An 18,961-nucleotide genomic window follows, 5' to 3' on the forward strand; every position below is an offset into this window, starting at 1 on the left:
CCTGTGGGTAAAGCCTCAAAGGACATGTTTTGCTCTACAGTTATACACTACTTAAACCCATAAAAACGTTTATGGTTTTGGTACTGATCCCACCACTTTGCTTTCTCCAGAGTGTGATCTATTCCAGCAGAACTTAAAAATCTCTTCCAAGGCCTTTGAAAATCAATTAAACAAATTTAGTAGGATTTGGATGAGGCCTCATTTAGAAGGGAGTAGAATTACAAGTCTTTATCTTCAAACTGTGCAGAGTTTTTGGTTCAGAAGATGAATAATTAACTGGTTCTGTGGCAGAAAGAGTGGGAGTAATAGCTCTGCTCCCCAGAAATAGCGAGCAGTGGCGTTTATTCATGTGTGACAAGCAGGTGTGTTTACTTTACTGACTACAATGCCATATGGCACAGAGGTGCTCAGCCACTGCTTAGCTGTGACAAGCAGTCTCCCAGGACGCTCTCCCCCAGCCCACGGGCTGCTCCCAGCCATTCCCATTGCCCCATGCCAGGTGGATTTTCTGGCAAGAGCAGGCTGACATCTTCTTTGGGGAATTTTTGCTTGCTCTCCTGCCACCCTCACACTCCTGTGCACAAGCAGCGCACACTTTTATCATTGTGCAGATGAAACAGAAAGGCCAGTGCTTCCAGGAAACATGAGGCCTGCTGGCACATCTGGAAATTGCCATATATCCTTGATGGGATCAGGAAGTCCTGGTTAGATCCAATATTTCCTTACATGCCTGGCTAGTCACATATAGCTAAACCTAGCTGAGGTATATATACAGCTGACTGCATAAATCTACCCAAAGCCTTTTCATGGGACTGATCCAAGACGATTGACAATTATGTCAAGATCTAATGTCATAACAAACATCATTCTTCAGTTAAAAGATAGACTTCTTCAGCTTAGCTTTCTCTAGTGCAAGCACACACCACCACCTCCCACCCAAAACAAACTGCTGTGCTGCATGTATATACAATTTCCTTCCTAAGGAGAGGGCAAAGGAAATGATGAAGCACATTCATGGTGCTGGTGACAGATGTGTAGCCATATCACTTAATGCACTATTAGTAGGCACTCAGAAATGGCAGTAATGAGGCTGGTCTGTAAATAAAGCAGAGCAGAGAAGAATAGCCCTAGCATTTTGTCCAGTAATTTCTTAAGCACCCAGTGACATAGTGTCTGGGCAATGACTTGAGTGGAAGTAATGATGCATACCAACAAGTAAGCAGACGAGAAAAGTGGTGATGTCTATAGTAGCAAATAAAACAGAGCCAAGGTAAAGGCCTGAGAGTTGTCCCACAGTTGTCCATACTGTTTAATTGTTGCTACTCTCCCTTGCCTAGCTGTGCTGGTTTCCCATGCCATGCTCTGAAACTCTCCAAGGGACCAGCACATGCTGGGCATTGATCCCAAGAGACCACTGGGAGGGAAAAGAGTGAATGTGTGGATGCAAATTGCACTGTGCTTTTTAGTTTCGAGGCCAGAAAACAGACCCCAGATCATTTTATTTACTAGTACAGACATAGCTAATGGATACATTTATGCCTGAGTAAATCACAACTCTATCTCATAGCTAGTGTAGGTGTGAGAGACTGGAACCACCTACTCTTTATTTCATCTGAATCTCTCAGATTCAAGCTGACTATGACAAACCATTAAGGGCCTAAGGTGGGCACATTTCACAGTGGCTAAATTAGAACACTCCCATCAAAATGCTATATACAGGGCTGGGCTGATGCAGCAAAGTGGTCCCTGACATTCAAGGACTGAAGGCAAGTATGAATGAGCTATAATTTTCACCTCAAAGAAATTGCATTGTGGTGTTAAAATTTGGAGGCAGGGCTGAAACTGAAAAACTACTGCCTTCAGGGACCTCTGAGAGACCTGCCTTATTAGACCTTATGAGATCCGCCTCTCTGAAATTTCAGCAGGCATCTCCAAAAACAGATGTCTTGTCTAGCAGCCTGGAAACAGCCACCTGAAATGACTATGGATGAAAAATGTTTACTATATCATAAGGGAGGGCTGAAGAGAGCTAAAGGAGATCCAGAACACAGTCTGGGAAGTGAACTAAAAACAATTCTGAAATGGTATGTAAAAGGATTTGGTGGAGAGATTTTTAAGCTCCCATGTACTGACAGAGACAGAAACTGTCTGACTCACTGCAAATAGGAATATTGCAAAAATATATAAGGTACTCAAGCTGTTCTCCAAGACTTTGGAACACTTCTCCAGTGGATATATTTTGAATGATGAAGGTAATTAATGCTTAGGGAGTGGGAGGAAAGTTGAAAAGCTAATTGCTGGCACAAATGTGTGGCAGATATCCAGAGCAGGAAAGTGGATGGGGTGAGAAGTGGGGGCAGTCTTGCTTCTAAATAAACCAAACTTCAAACATTTAAAATAAGTGAAGTATTTCCTGAAGAAACATGGGCACAGATCTGGGTTCCTAGTTCAGTATGGCCTTTCTCCATCCATTTTAAATCTCATATGAGGAGATGAGCTTACGGTCTGGAGCCCAACTGTGTTTGGAGGATACAGTTTGGTGGTGGCAGTCCTCCACCAAGTGGAAATCATTAAGGGCTCAGGAAAGTTATGTCTGGATGACCCTCAGATGGCTTAATAAAGCTATGACTTAAATCACATCCTTCCATCTAGTCTTCTTCCATGTGCACACAGGACAAAGGGACCACCTGCTTTATGATTTAAAGTTGTGCCAGATACGAGCCCACAGAGACAAGCCTGTAGAGCATCATTAGATACTCATACCTACCCTCTCCACCCCCAGAATGAGATCACCATGCAGGGGTCTTATTGGGAATGCAACTTTACAATTTCACTGTCTCTTGTAGGCTCCCTTACACTATGCAATTTGATTTCTGTGGTAGCTCACTGACTCAGTAGCATGATTTTTATCTCTCTAAAACATTTGGAAGAGCTTGTTTACTCCAAATCCAGTCTCTACTGCTGCTCCACTCCTCTTTCCTGGTAAATCTCTCTATCAGTGGGCAGTGTGCAATGGTGTTTCCAGGACTTAGCATTTGGGATGGCAGATGGGGAGCGAAGAATCTTCTTACGGAGGCAGGGAACTGTGCTAATCACTCCTCTGCCCACTTCAGGAATTGTTCATTTACAGCATCTATTGCAATCTGTTGTATTTCAAAGCTGCTGTTGATCCATTTTTTGTTCCCCAAATTGTTATGATATGGTGTCCTTTTCCCTTCTGGAACTGAACTGAGCTCAGCAGAGCTATACTAAGACTGAAGTTGGCCTTGTGTTTTCTGAGGATAGTAAAATGAACAGAGAAAGTGCCAAGGATCTTCAACTTAACAGAGTTGAACTGAGAGAATTAACTCACAAAGCAGGCTAGAAATTGCCTTACCTGTAGTACGTGACTGATAAATGACATATAATCATATGATAGAGGAAAAGGCAGACTCATTCAATTAACCTAGGTTTAAAAGCTTTCAAACCTCTATGGTAAGAGGTGAGCAATGTCCCTGTTTTATAATTCTCCCATTGCTTCCTGGGTGACAAATACTTTTTAAGCACATTTAATATGCCTTTGGATGGACTGCTTATAAAAACAAGGAAAAGCACAACAAGCAGGAGTCTGGCTTTTGATCTAAATAAACCAAATGTGTAGGTGTACCTGAAAGCTTTGCAAAACTAGAAAGAAAGATCTGGGCTTTTCCTGAAAGCCTGTCTTCAAGCTGCATGAGTGTAGTGAGTATACCTGAAGGCAGTATTTAGCACAGTCTTCTCAATGTACACTTAAAAACAAGAAGAAAAAAAATAAATGCATACATTGCTATAAATATAACTGCAACATAGCCTATTGCCATAAAAAGTACAAAATAAAAATCAGTCAGGACAAAAATTCACATGATACCCACATGACTATACTACATTACTCTGAAAAACAGAGCCCTGCTTATCGGTTATTATATGAATGCTCACAGCCCTTTGATACTTTTTGTTTCAGTCATTCAAAGAGAAGGATTTATGACTGCTTGTCAGCTGTTTCCCTCAAAAAGAGCTTGATGGCAACAATCAAGAAGAATTTATGAAACAAGAAACAGGAGCTATTGTGGTTATATTTTTCTTTCAGTAAGCTATGCAATAAATTTTGTCACACAGTCCTCATAAAGCAGTATCTGTCTGGGGGAAAGCTTTAAAGAAATGCTTACCGGATCACCTCCAGATGCAAAGGAAATAGATTGCATATGGTGATTTGCTATAATCTGTATGGATCAGAAAGAATAAGTGTGAGTCAGTAGGTTTTCTTACAGTTTACCCTTTTGATTTCTTTTTTGGTTTGTATGGGGGTGAAAATCCAAAACCAAGATCAAAATGACCTCTGCATTTCACCTAGAAGGAGTGCAAGGAGTAGCATGATAATATAAACAAACTTAAGGATGAATGTATCTATTCTGAGGTTCTTTAAAACCTAGCAGGACACCCAAAATTGCTAAATGTGCTCAGAACTCCAGTAGATCATATAGAGCTGTCATACAGTGTCTTTGGAGAAATTTTAATCTGCTAAAGCTCACTTTCTTTATTACAGACAGTGATGAATAGAGTAAAGGGTCCTACTCATCAAAATACTTTTCTGCTGATGCCACTCCAGTGAAATCAATGAAATCATGCCAATCTGCACACCAGCTAAGGATCCTAAGATTGCTTCCAATACCTACTGTGTCATTTTATGTTTTAAACACCAATATGTTTGCAATATGCAAAGAGAATTTTGAATCTAGCTGCAGTGTAGCATTGTGGACAAAATATCAGGCATATTCCAGGGCATTTGAAATTCAATTTGCTTATGTACAATTTGAACTAATATGATATTTCTCTGGGAAGAGACAAATTGTCATGAACCTCTAATACAAGGAGAACAGCTCTGCTCCATGGCTATTCTGAGATTTAACTTATGAAATCTTTTAATAATGAAATCATGTAACAACCAAGAAAGAAAAGGTCATTTGAAAGAAAATGTCACTTGATCATTTGAGTCACAGAAACGATGCCAAGGAATTTGTCTGGTATAGGACAGGTCCCTTATTTAGTGCCTCAGAGTATGTGGTAACAGTCATCTGGATCTTAACTGGTCACTTCAGAGAGGGTACCACAAACTTTAGAAAATCATTTTGGAAAAAAATGAGGCTGAAAAGATATTCTCTGGGCTGTTTTGCTGTCCTGCATCTTAAAGACCTGAACTAGCAACTATCTTCCTGGGAAGGAAGAAAGCCTGACATGAGTTTCTCTGGATCTTGCTGCTTCACCAATCAGAGAGAGTTGACAACTATTTGTAGTGCTTCTTTCATGTAAAGAGTGCTTCATTCTCAATACTCCTGCTTGTCCCACAGCAGTCTCTGAAGATGCGGTTAATTTAAGTGTTTAGTGGTGAACCATCGTTCCCTTACTTGTCAGTGAGGATTTCCTTCTCTTTTTCCCATAAAGAAGTGATCCTAACAATAGAGATGAACTAGTGAAGATTTGTTACACATTTCATATTGTCACTATCTTGAATTGTGCAAATAACACAATCTTTTAGTTCAGAATCATAAAAACAAAAAATTATTTCAGATTGCCTCAAAATTTATTTTTCCAAAGAATACTGAAAAGGATTTGAAACCATCAGTTCAAGTCAGACACCTTTTTTTAAATTCCACGCTAAACAGTTAAGTTTAGTTTGAGGCAGGGGTATTTCCACGCCCCTCCAATACCAAAATTGAAAAAAGACATAGCAAATTACCAATACCTTGCATTGCTTAAAATGAAATGATTCACTAATGTTGGCACATAGTTTAGAAACACTTCAGTCTACCCAAATCTGCATTTTAAACAAATAAACAAAACAAAACAAATCAACTTTGACACAGTCTCCCGTAGCATTCTCCTTGGGAAGCTGGCAGCTCATGACTGGGACGGGCATACTCTTCAGTGTGTAAAATCTGGCTGGGTGGCCAAGCCCAGAGTATTGTGGTGAATGGAGTTAAGTCCAGTTGGCGGCCAGTCATGAGCGGTGTTCCCCAGGGCTCCGTTTTGGGGCCAGTCTTGTTCAATATCTTTATCAGTGATCTGGATGAGGGATTGAGTGCGCCCTCAGTAAGTTTGCAGATGACACCAAACTGGGTGGGACTGTTGATCTGCTGGAGGGTAGGATGGCCCTGCAGAGGGACCTGGACAGGTTGGATCGATGGGCCGAGGCCAACTGTATGAGGTTCAACAAGGCCAAGTGCTGGGTCCTGCACTTGGGTCACAACAACCCCATGCAGCACTACAGGCTTCCCAGTGGCTGGGAAGCTGCCTGGCCGAAAAGGACCTGGGAGTGTTGGCTGGCAGCTGGCTGAACATGAGCCAGCAGTGGGCCCAGGTGGCCAAGAAGGCCAACAGCATCCTGGCTTGTGTCAGGAATAGTGTGGCCAGCAGAAGCAGGGAGGTGATTGTCCCCCTGTGCTCGGCGCTGGTGAGGCTGCACCTGGAATACTGTGTCCAGTTTTGGGCCCCTCACTACAAGAAAGACATTGAGGTGCTGGAGCATGTTCAGAGAAGGGCAACAAAGCTGCTGAAGGGTCTGGAGCACAGGCCTTCTGAGGAGCGGCTGACGGAACTGGGGTTGTTTAGCCTGGAGAAAAGGAGGCTGAAGGGAGACCTTATCGCTCTCTACAACTACCTGAAAGAAGGTTGTAGTGAGGTGGGTGTTGGTCTCTTCTCCCATGTAGTTAGCGATAGGATGAGAGGAAATGGGCTCAAGCTGCACCAGGGGAGGTTTAGATTGGATATTAGGAAAAATTTCTTTACGGAAAGAGTAGTCAAGCATTGGAACAGGCTGCCCAGAGAGGTGGTAGAGTCATCATCCCTGGAAGTGTTCAAAAAACAGGTAGATGTGGCACTTTGGGACATGGTTTAGTCTACCCTTGATTGGTTTAGTGTGGACTTGGTAGTGTGGGTTAATGGTTGGACTGGATGATCTTAAAGGTTTTTTCCAACCTAAACAATTCTATGATTCTGTGATTCTCACTTTCCCTCATCCCTGCTTAACATCTTCACAAAACTGTTGTGCAGAGATACATGCAATTGCTTTCCTGCTACCCCAAGGGCCAACAACACTGATTTGTCTTTTCTTTCCTTCCAGCTCCTGTGGGAAAGAAAGACTATTACGGCCATCTTCCTGGGTGGGGCCTCAGAGGGCAAAGCTGCTGGGCCATGCTTATTTTCAAATCAAATGCTTGGCACAAACAAGAAACAAGGGAGACCACAGCCAGACTGGGGATCTCTGAGAAACCAGACGTTTCCCAGGCCTGCAGCACCCAGACCAAGACTATCTCAAAAAGAATGATGTGAGAGAAAGATAAACAGTTTTGTCAACTCAGAGAAAAGGCAAAACATCTGGGGGAGGATTCTTCCCTGGGATAAATGAGTTTAACTACATTTCTACTCTGATGTCAGCTGAAGACAAGGCAACTTTCAGGGTTTGGCACTTTTTTAGTAGATCTAATTAACAGCAAGTTCCTATGCTTCTGACTGGGGGCAACTGTCCTTATGAAAAGCACTGCTGTGTATATTCCATAATAAGGCTCCAAACTACTGCAACCAGCCATAATACGGCTCCTACAGTCTCGGTGCTCACTGCACAGAAGGTGATGATGTTTTCTAAATAGGGATAAGAATGAAGATAAATCAATGAAAACATAATAATAAACAGCAAGTTTTTTAATAGGCAATGTATGTATTCTCTCTTACTCTTTAATCCTGAGGCTCCTAAGGACAGAAGGAATTTTTTTTTTCTCTAGCTGTATCTGGGCAGAAAGTTGCGTGCCCTAACGCAGTATGTGGCTCACAGCAAATAGCACAGCAGTGACTACGCATGTCTGTCTGCTTTCTCTTTATATATACCCTGAGCAAGGATTTTTCTCACCTCATACATCATTCACAATCTACTGCAGTGATTCCCCGAAGTCTGTCTGTACCTTCAGCACAATGAAGAAATGGGCTGTTTGAAAAAGGCTTCCTTGTCTCTCTAAAAGACTGACATTTCACTGCACAGAAAAATCCCTGAGGCTGTATTTTTAGCAGCGCCTCAGGAACAGATTGCCCTTTAAGGTTCTAAATAGGAAGAATGACAACAAAATTGGGGATAAGCATTCAGTCCTTTAGTCACTTACTCCAAATGCATCCTTTTTAATACTCTGAAAGTTTGTAATTGTACCCAACAAGAACTCCCACGACCAGAAAATACCATTTCATGTTGTAGGTCTTTTAAGAGCAAAACCTGAAACATGGCAAGAAGAAAATAATTCAAAGCAGTGTCGAATACTCAAATAAACTATGACTCCTACTATGCTTTATATTCTGTTTTAATTCATTTTATACACATAATAACTTTGAGCAACTAAGTATATTGGCAGACAGCAAACAATTATGCAGTAGGCTGTTCATCAAAAGCCTCACAAATTGATATGGCAGTTACACTCACCTGTTTTGTATCAGGAGTCATTAGGTTTAAGCTGGTGGTGGAGATATTCAGCATTATGCTCATTCCTGCAAACTGAAGATTGCTCTTTCCCAGGATGCCAGAAAGAACCTTGCTTGGTGGCTGTGAGGTGGGAAAAAAGAAAAAGCACATTTTTGTTCTCTGTTTACGTGGGATGACCTTTATTGTATGCAGGGCTAGCTGTAATCTTAAAGGTTTTTAAAGTTGCTGACTTTTCAAACCTCGTTTCATTGCAACAGCTGTTTTCCTCTGAAGATAATTTCTCATTTATGCTGCTACTACTACTATTAATAGCTAGGCAGGTATTCATCCACTCTTGACCTAACAGAATACGCAAGTTTTGAGATAGCAAAGTCTCATCTTCACCAAGGGACAAAGTGAGCAGACTAAGGTGAATGCCTTAAGTCAGTATCTTAAAATGGCGTGTTCTTTTTCTGTAAAAACAACTCCAGCTCCTGAAAAGAAATCTGTGTGCTCTGCATCTACTGACTGCTCTACCCGCTTCCCACACGGAGACTGGAACTCCAGTGATACTGATGGGATGCTCATGAAAAGTGATAGACAGTGTCGTTATGCTTGTAGATTTCTCAGCAGTAGGTAAAAGTCCATTCATAAGCTAAAACCTCTGTATGCTGGGGAACAACATGCAGCTAAAGATTACTCCTAACTCAGCAAATAAGTACAAAATGTGGGAATGTAATAAAGGGGATGTAATAATATTGATAACTTCTGTAGGCCTTTCACTAGATCTTAGGAGGTTTTGTAGCAATACAAGTTATGCTGCCAAAGCAAAATTTACAGACTTCTCACCTTTGACAGCTACAGGTAACCACACAGCTGCATGAGAGCTGCCTCATTCAGGTAACCACAGCCTGTACAAAATCAGGCTGCCCAGCAATAACAGACCAAGTCCTTCCACTTGCTGTACTTGCACTGGTGAATATTTATGCTGGTCATTAGGATATAAAAGCAAAGCTGTGCCTGGAGGCAGTGTTCTGCCACTGTATTTGCATTTGTCCTAAGCTGCCTGCAGGCTTGGAAAGTTTTGTCCCTAGCAGGATGGGCACAGCTGTGCTTCTTTACTCCTCAAAGCTTATATATATTCAGTTTTAGCTTCTTTTCCTTTTGTTTAATTGATTAAAAATACACTACCTACATACTGTTAGTATGTAACATTTGTGCTGCACTATTTTAACTTTGTCATGTTACAGAGCTAGTATTCCATTAACTTCTCTTTAAAATAAGCCCTTTGGAATATTCTTGTTTCTCTTCTTAAACCCTCATGATTCCCAGCTCATGCCTAAGGATCACCTGCCCACAGCGTGGGTAAAGTGTGAAAGCTTGGCCTTAAGAAGCACATGTCACCTTAACCAAATTCATAAGCCACTAGTGGCAAAAACATGATGAAAGTACAGACCTGCAAAAGATATGTGTCTTTAACATTTATCTGAAATTCTGTTGCTGGGCAAATTTTCTTCTCAGCCAGTAGGCTTACTTTAAAAACACTATTTCTGTCAATAACTGGTAAGCAACATTGCTTCTAAACCCAGTAATACAGCCAGGTGTCTCACTAGGCACTTGGGACTCCATTTAACCTGCTTTTCTAATGATATTTTGCATCATTTTGCTTTCCAAGGAAAAAGATATTTTCCTCTTTACTTTCAAGTTTGAAAACAAAAGCCAGAGGACCTAGAAATGCCAATGAGATAAACTGGGGGGGGGGGGGGGACACATGACGACGGGGACGGAGTGGGGACGGATACCACAGTCTTAATTTCTGAGACAATTTCCAATTACACTGTGACATATGTTGTCATATGTCTTATTGTAGCAGGTGAAGATCCTCCATTGCAAACAAGTGGCATTTCATCCCATCCCTTTCTGCTGGGATTCTGCCCAGATGGTGGAGCAGCTGGGGAAGCAGGCAGACCTTTTCCTTCACCTGCCTGTTCTCCTCCTTCACCCAACAACACACACAAGGGCTATAATTAATTGCATTCTATGCTCCTTCCCTTAGAGTTACCATTAAATCCCAGCTTTGCTAGCAGGCCCCTGGAAAAGCGGGCAGTGCAGGAGCTGAGCTGAGGCTTCCTCCACTCCTTACCTGCAGATCCTAACTCTTGCCACACAAATAAGAATAAAAACATAGTAATAACTGTGTCAGGCCATCACCCACTGGACCCACCGTCAGTGCTGGCCACTGAGCATTGGCCACAGGTATTTATGGAATGAGCATAGGGAACAGAGGATCAACTGGTATGTTCTCTCCACTTCCAGAAATCAGTGATTTCCAAACTCATGAACTGTCACTAGCAGAGCCATGCTCAAGAATAGATCTAATCCCTTTCAAAACTATGTATATTTTTGGTCTCTGCAATATTTCCACAATTTACTCATGCATTTTATGAAAAGGCATCCCTTTCTGTTTGTTTTAAGCCTTCCAACTGCAATCTATAAAAGAAAGAAAAGAAAAGGAGGGGAGTTCTACAGCAGGAACATAAAGGCAAGCCACAATCTTTTTCCTAGATGTACTCATACTTCTAGATGCCTATAAAAGCAGATCCTGACCAAAAGGGCAAGAAGCAACATACAGTGGGTGAAAACAGCCACTACTTTAAATGATTAATGATCTGCAATTCTCAGAGCTGCTTTAAAGTCACCTGCCTGCTGTGCTTTGTCTCCTCTGTGTTGAACTAAGAAAATACAGTCAACTGCACTACAAGAAAAGAAAAATACCTTTCGTTTCTTGAAGGCTCCTTTGGCACCAGGCACGGCTTCACAAACACGACTGATTGCTTCCCTGAAGAGACAGAAAAAAGCTTTATGGCAAATGAATGTGTGCATTTCTTCATTATACTTGAAATGCACTGGGAGAGAACAGCTTCAGATTGTATTTCTGTCCACAAGTGAGGACAGTTAGCGGGTCAGTTAGCTCTCTTCTCAAGGCTAAAACAGGTGCCATTCAAGTTTAGATTACTTGAGTGTGGAGCAGAAGACAGTAAATAGTCAATGTTAGAGTAAGGAAGAGTATCTTGGGAACTACAAAGGATAAGAATGTTTTCTTGCACTATTAAAAAGATGTTTTCTCATCATAAATTAGAATATCTGTCTTAATACCTTCTTCCAAGTCTCATTTTTGTACCTTATTAAGCCACGAGGAATCTGATCATAAGACATGTCTTTGATCAACATTGCTTTACACCTTTTTTTTAAACCTTTCTTGTAATGTAAGGGATAGTAACTATGATTTTTCTCACTACTATACTATGGACTTTTCCAGTCAGAGCAAAAACACCTGGCTTTAGATAAGATCAGAAGCCTAAAATATTCCTGGTAATATGCATGTTGTATACAATACATGCGATATACAAAATTTTAATTTATATTTGTTCAACACAATCTGAATAATTTACTTGTGGCCCTATTTTTACATTGTAAGCAAAATTAATGCCATTAACATTTTGCTTCAGTTTTCTAATATTCCTTCATTCTTCCCATTGCAATCAGGTTGAATGAAGGAAATACATGTTGAAAATGAATTTGAACTCATACTCTCTCATAGGAGAGCAACTGTATACTACAAAAACTCTTGAAATTGTACTGCTACAAACAAATCTTATAGATTCTTTCAGTATTTAACAACTTATTATCTGAATAGTCAGTCTGGCCAGTGTTCAGAATTTGCTCCCATGCACACAGAGACCTTCCTGTGACCATTAGCTACAATGCTGTGATAGATCTGTCCCATTGATATTGTAAGACAGAACAGTTGCACAGGGAAAAGTAAAGGTGACTCTAAACCTTGTTTAACTGTTTTAAATACCGATTGAGACTAACAGCACATTATATTTAGACCTAAAAACATGCAAATAACACTTATTTTATGCAAAAAAAATACAGAATGGGAAACAATGAACTACAAGGTAAAGACCAGTCAAAATAATCAAAACCTTGAAACATCACCTTGATAAAAACATAAATTATCTTAATTTTATGCCATGTGCAGGATGATATTTCAACTATGTATTAGGTGAATGCACCGGATCAACAAGTGAGTCAGGAGAGAAATGTCATATACATATCAGCATTCAACATATAATGGTTCAGCAAATGTCACAGATTTATCTGGTTGAAATCAGTAATCACTGTATAGTTATGCCTTGGGTGCTTTTACCTAGGGCCCAATCCAAAGTTCAAATCACCTCAAAGAACTGCATGAATTTATTATTTTTCGAGGGTGGGCGGTTGTGGGGGTGGAACAGGCCTTGCAGCAGGTTTAAAGTCCTGTCATTCTGAAGAAGCATGAGATTTATAGCAAGAGATAGTCAAAAAAGCTTTCAGGCACACAGTCCTTTCTTTAGGTCTAGAGTGGAGCTTGTTTGTTTCACAGCTTGTCTTTTCTTCTTTTTTTTCCCAACTACATCTGCTTATCTAATAAAATTGCCTCTCACTACAAACCCTTCCTTGCATATGCCCTCAGATCATCACAGCTACAACCACTCTCCATTTCACAGCTCAGCACTTGTATTTAATTCCCACATTTAACCACAATGCTGCTTTGACTCAAACAAGTGTTTCAGTTGGAGTAGCTACTAACTTTGCTTACAGAGCAAGTAAAAATTGGTGGGTTTAAAAGAGCAGCCCTGGTGCATCTTAGAAACACAGCGCAGCAAAGTATCTCACATACCGATCATCATGATACTGAGACATAGGTTACTCTTGAAAATGTAATCAGGAAAAAGAAATACTCTTCTTCTCCACCAAAAATGCTTTTCTTTGAATCGGGAAAGCAAACAGATATTATCTTACACAGAGTCATCCCCTCAGCCTTGCTACCAAGCTAAAACATGTGATTTCCCATCTCTTTCTTGCACTGAACCAAATCCTTTGAAGGCAATTGGGTAGGAAGTCCAGGCCTGTGGCAGTCCCTAGCCCACTGCTATCTTCAAACCCATGCCTCTTGCCTCCCCAGGTGTGTCTGAGCTTCCTGGGCATTTTGGCTGCAAGTTCCTGACACAGAGGTATCACTGGTATCACCAGCCCTCATCCTCTTTGTCTTCTCCAGTGGTCTGATTGGCACATTGAGATCACTCATAGGTTTTGCCTCTCACAAAAAGGATTTGTATTTCAGAGATGTGAACTGTGCTTGAGGGATAAATTCGCCTGTAACTTCCTTTCTCTTCCGATTTGCCTCCACCATCTTTTCTCTCTAGCAGCAACATGGAGCAGGTAGGAAGAAAAGGGAATTTTCAGGCCACTGCACCTGACAAAAAATGTTTACAAGCTTGTTATTTTTCTGGTGCAGGGCTGGGATTTGTAGTGGTTTTGCTACTACTTCTTCTGCCTGCCAGCTCCTGATAATCAGACATAAAGCGTGTTACTCAATAGACCCATCGAACTCAAGGACCTTGTTGATCAAAACTGCCACTTGAGTGTAGGAGAGGAAATGCACCAGCTGAAGAGGCTGAAGCCCAGGGCTGAGGGTTGGGAAGGCAGCCTTGGTTACTGTTTGTATGGCCTGCCTCAGCAGAGCAGGGAAAGCACTAAGCAGCCAAAAAGCTAGGATACACATCCTCTCACTCAGTAACAAAGCACTACAGATTTTCCAACCACCTGTCTTCCTTTCAGTAAAATATCTCAGTTTTACCGAACTCAGTGTTCCCAAAGTCTGCAGGAAGACTGGAAGTGGGGGGAATGACCTGAGAAAGGTGACATCTTGTTGAGGTACATATCAGATGAGGCAGGATGTCTGAACTTGAATTTGACAATTCTTTTAACTTCGGTTTTTGAAACTCTGTGAATACTAAATGTACTCAAGCAACTGCAGGGTTTAAGTTAACAATGCTTTTGGTGAAAATGCTGGGAACTTCAGAAAAGATATTCATAGAGCAATTCTGCGTGGGCAAGGTCAGAGCGACCTGGCAGCAAGTCTTTGTGTACCTGCAACAAAAGGCACAGTACTTTTCCCACCTGGGAGTTAAGGAGTCTTAAAGAAGCATCTGATGAACACAGGAAGAAAAAGGATGGCTGAGTATCTGCCACTGCACTGATGCACACTTTTTCCAGGGGAAGATTCCCGGGTCTCTCTGTTCAGAATATTCTAGATCCTTTTTGGGGGTGTCTTTACACAGGTAGCCTGTGTTCCATGTGGAAAAGACAACCTAAAGACTTCTTTCTAGCTTGCATTGCCAGGCAGCACAGGGCAGATCTAAGCTTTTTTTGCAGCAAATCAAATTTGCAAATGCCTCTGCAGCACCAACACCTGAGCCTCAAATCAAGCCCAGAAAAAGATACTGCTGCGAGGTTGAGAGTGCCGTTACCTGACTTGTGCATGCAAACGCTTGTCTAAGGAAGGCAAAAGCAGAAGTTCTGGATGCATGGCTAAACGGTAGCACAGTTTGGAAAAGTTGGATGTGACGACGTTTGCTTTCTTTCCAGTAAGAAAGTTATTCGACATAGACACACATTACACCTTTCTAAGCCACATGCTGTTTCATTAGCTAGGCTCAGATAAATAACCAGTGTAGAGTTATCTTGATTTCTTGTAAAATTAGATACTGCGCTGTCTGCAGTAGGGACCACATGCTGAGTTCCAAATCTGTCCAAGAGTATTTTCTGCTTTGCAGATGGTCATACCGTGGAGTCATTTTCTTGGCACAAAACACGTTGTGTATTTTGAATATAATTTCAGCACGCAAATGTATCCAGTGAAAAATTACCAATATGCATTTTCCGAGGCTGACCTATTCTGCTTTCAAGTGACTTGACATCTCTCTGAGACAGAAAGAAAGACATTTTACATTGCCATTTTGTTCCATTAAAAAGGCTGATGTCCTGATATTTTTCATAGCTTTAGTCACATTTTACTCTGACTGTTATATAAAGTAGCCCACTCAGAAAGCTCAAATCTGTTCCTCTATGAAACACCATCACATGAAAATACTCTCCCTTCATGTGGTTTCAATTATTTTTTTGGCTGTGATGCTAGGTTTTGTTGTTGATGGTTTTAATTAATACGATTTAATTGATTAAAAAACAGAATTCTGGAACTCATATTTCAGGGAAATGATAGGCACATACAAATTGCACAGATTTTCTCAACATATTTGGAAAAAGTATAGCCATCTCAAATACTGAGACGAGAAACTGTGACTAGTTTTTAGCCTGAAATGTTTTGTATGTAAGACTTAAAAACTATCAATATTCTCTTGTTAGTATCTTCTAGTATCCTATAGTCCCCAAGTTTATCTTTGCCACCTCCAAAGCATAGGGCTTCACAGGTTAAAAAAACAGACATCAAAAGATGGACTTCTTAAATGAAAACATGACATGTCTACAAGAATTGTACAGAAGGCTCCCAGTTATTTCTTAACAGTATTATATTCCTGACAATTTTTTTTAATAATTTATAAATCATTACCAAGTGTTGTACCAGTATTTGCTGAGGAGAAACAAAGTTTATACCAAATATAAAAGTAACTTGCATCTGAAAAAGAAAAAAACGGAGACCAAAAATACCTTTTTAGAAATCCGTTTAATAATTGAAATATTATTTGTTCATTTGCAAAACAGGCAAAATGAGTGTGTGCTGTCTGAAGTAGCACGAGGGACATTCACAAACTCTGAAGACAGTATATTACTGTTCACAGAACTTTAAATGCCAACTGGCAAATTGACCATGTCTGGAAGATGTAAGGCTGGGGAAGAAGCTAAGGAAAACAGAACAGAGAGTATGGATAGGAAGAGGAGGCTAACTGTGTGGCATGGATGTGCCTACTGCTATGAATTCAGAGTGCCATGTGGGGAATGCCCCTGCAGGGGAGTCCCCCCGAAAGTGGCGCAGAGACCAAGCAATGCCATTTGTCACACCAGCCTGACCAAAGTGAAGCCTGCCCTGACCGCACAAGTGATGGAAAGCCTGGAAGAAAAGGTTTGTGGAATAAGGTGACATTGGCAGATGTGGCATGCAAGTTGTTGTCACTCGTAGAGCAAGGAGATGCCGACTCCTCCTTTTCTTCCCCTCAGCTCCTCATTTTGTTTCTTGAAACGGAGTTTTTTCACATGTAGAAAATCTACAAGCAGAAAATGAAAGGAAGCTGGCCGACTTCATTTTTGGTTTATTGAATAAACTTTACACAGTAAAAGGGTTGGCTTTGGCAACTGTTAGACATAGAGTACCACATGCTATTAGGTATGTAGCATGCAATCTATCCGATGGTTCTTATTCTTACCCTCCTGCATCCTTAGTGTGAGACTTACACCAAACTGCTAACAGAAGTCAATGCACTTGAGAGGACTCTTCTGCTTTTACTGCCAAAGAAACTTTTTATCCATTGGTATGCTCAATTACAGCTCTGTTCTCAGTAATTATAGATGATCTAACTTTAAGGAACATTTGAGGCAATTTTAGTACAATCTGTAGCTTCTTTTATAACATGCAAGTAAGTTTCAGAAGCTCTTTCATTCATCAGTAGCAAAGAAGTCTACCTGATCTTGATGACTTCTTCTAATACAATAGTTCTAAACAATGGTCTTATTTTTAGAAATGTAGAGTGAAACTGCTTAGCCAGTAGTATACCTTATTTAGATACATCACTCTGCATGCACACAGAGTTAGATTTGTGCTTAGCAAAACTGGAGCAAACATATCCATTTTTTCCTTATAGCTATGGCAAATGTATGCCACCAACAGGCGATGCCAGAGGCATACAGCTGCTCCTCCACTGCTGACAACACAGTCATATATATCTGCAATTAGCCATTATTTAGACTCTGACAATCCTGGTCCAAAATTTGGGGTACCTTTCAAAGTGGAAACCTCTTAAAATACTGGTTGCAGCTTTTATGAACATGGGATAAGCATGAACAAGTGGGGATATACAAACCCTTGATATTGAATGCACACCTACAAAAGCCTTCCTTCTGCACAACCCTCCGTCTATCAAGAACAAGGTCAATGATACCAAAAAACTAAAGAAAAATGTGCTTGGAAGTTTAGATCTGGTAGGCAGCTCCAATCCTTTAACTTCTTTTGTGACCTTCAGGCTTTTTCCATTCAGCCTGGTCTCTAGCTGTTTATTCTAGTAGTGGTCAGGGAGATCATAGAATCATGCAATCATAGAATCATTTAGGTTGGAAAAGACCTTTAAGATCATCCAGTCCAACCATTAACCCACACTACCAAGTCCACACTAAACCAATCAAGGGTAGACTAGACTAAACCATGTCCCCAAGTGCCACATCTACCCATTTTTTGAACACTTCCAGGGATGGGGACTCCACCACCTCTCTGGGCAGCCTGTTCCAATGCTTGACTACCCTTTCCGTGAAGAAACTTTTCCTAATATCCAACCTAAACCTCCCCTGGAGCAGCTTGAGCCCATGAGATGGGGAGAAAGAAATTAAAAGTCTTCTGTTGCTAAATCAGGATCATAGTAACTTTAGTAACTTTCAAACTGGGTCCAGCCTCAAGTCATTTACTATAGTATCTTCTCTCTCAAAAAGTAGCCCATAGTAGGTATTTCAAAGGAAGGGACAGGAAACCTTACAAAAGCAAAATGAAAAACTATAGTATAATGAATATTTATTTTTCTCTAACCCCTAACTGGCTTCATGTCCAAAGCAGGACTTTGGAGATAGATATTTTCCAAACTGTCTTTTTTATTAGAGGATTAAAGTTCTACCAGTGCCCTTTTGAATAACCCCATAAGATATATGACATTTTGTAAATATACAAACTGTGTTTGCCAAAAAGGACGGTCCAGTGGTGATGACCTGTCTGGTGGGACTGGACATGCCATACAGGAGACACTCAAATTCCTTATGCCTTCATTTCTTTGTGTAATCAAGCTGCTAGGTGCTATTAGCACCTAGAGTGTCTCTGTTTCCAAGGTGCTAGCCAGTTGTTAACTTTGCATTGTGATTTGCATTTAAAAAATGTTAAGACCACTCTGCCTCAGTCCTCCTGCTTCTGCAGAACCACATGGAGTCACCAGCTTTCTGAAAACCCAGGGTACAGCTATACCCATAACTGCTTCCCTGACCATTTGGATTTCAACTCTCTACCCTCCCCATTCCCTGAGAGGCTCTATGCTTTCTCACAACGGCAAGTGGATGGGGGAACTCAATTAATTACTCTCACTCAGGCTTTGTACTACCATATATTACTCAAATTAATCCAAATACTAGCTAATATTTTCCGCACTAATACTACATTCAAAATGAAAGATTTCAATTTTAAGCATACAAAATCTTATTTATTCTAATCCATTTCTGTGCTAATGACAGCTAAACTAGCAAAGTTAAATTATTCTGTGACAGTATCAGGCACTATAGCTGTCATTGCCCCCACTTAGAGGTGTGCTGTATGAATTATAAGGATGTCCTCACCCACTTTTGGGAATCCTGCTTCCTGGTGAACTGAGCAGTAGTCAGCACACTGTGCTTCCCAGACCTTTGGCCCTGAAG

General features: G+C 40.9%; 1 protein-coding gene across 1 annotated transcript in view; it reads right to left on the bottom strand.

The window, feature by feature from the left end:
• The window catches only part of SHC3 (SHC adaptor protein 3), a 58,868-nt gene that overhangs the window by 14,195 nt on the left and 25,712 nt on the right, over positions 1 to 18,961 (bottom strand). Inside the window, exons 3-5 of the mRNA XM_009480976.1 lie at positions 11,231 to 11,294; positions 8,477 to 8,596; positions 4,185 to 4,238 (exon numbers count right to left, since the gene is read on the bottom strand). Of these exons, the coding sequence (XP_009479251.1) occupies positions 4,185 to 4,238; positions 8,477 to 8,596; positions 11,231 to 11,294 (238 nt within the window). The remainder of the gene's footprint in view (positions 1 to 4,184; positions 4,239 to 8,476; positions 8,597 to 11,230; positions 11,295 to 18,961) is intronic.

This window comes from Pelecanus crispus, chromosome Z (genome assembly GCF_030463565.1).
Source record: "Pelecanus crispus isolate bPelCri1 chromosome Z, bPelCri1.pri, whole genome shotgun sequence".
NCBI lineage: Eukaryota > Metazoa > Chordata > Aves > Pelecaniformes > Pelecanidae > Pelecanus > Pelecanus crispus.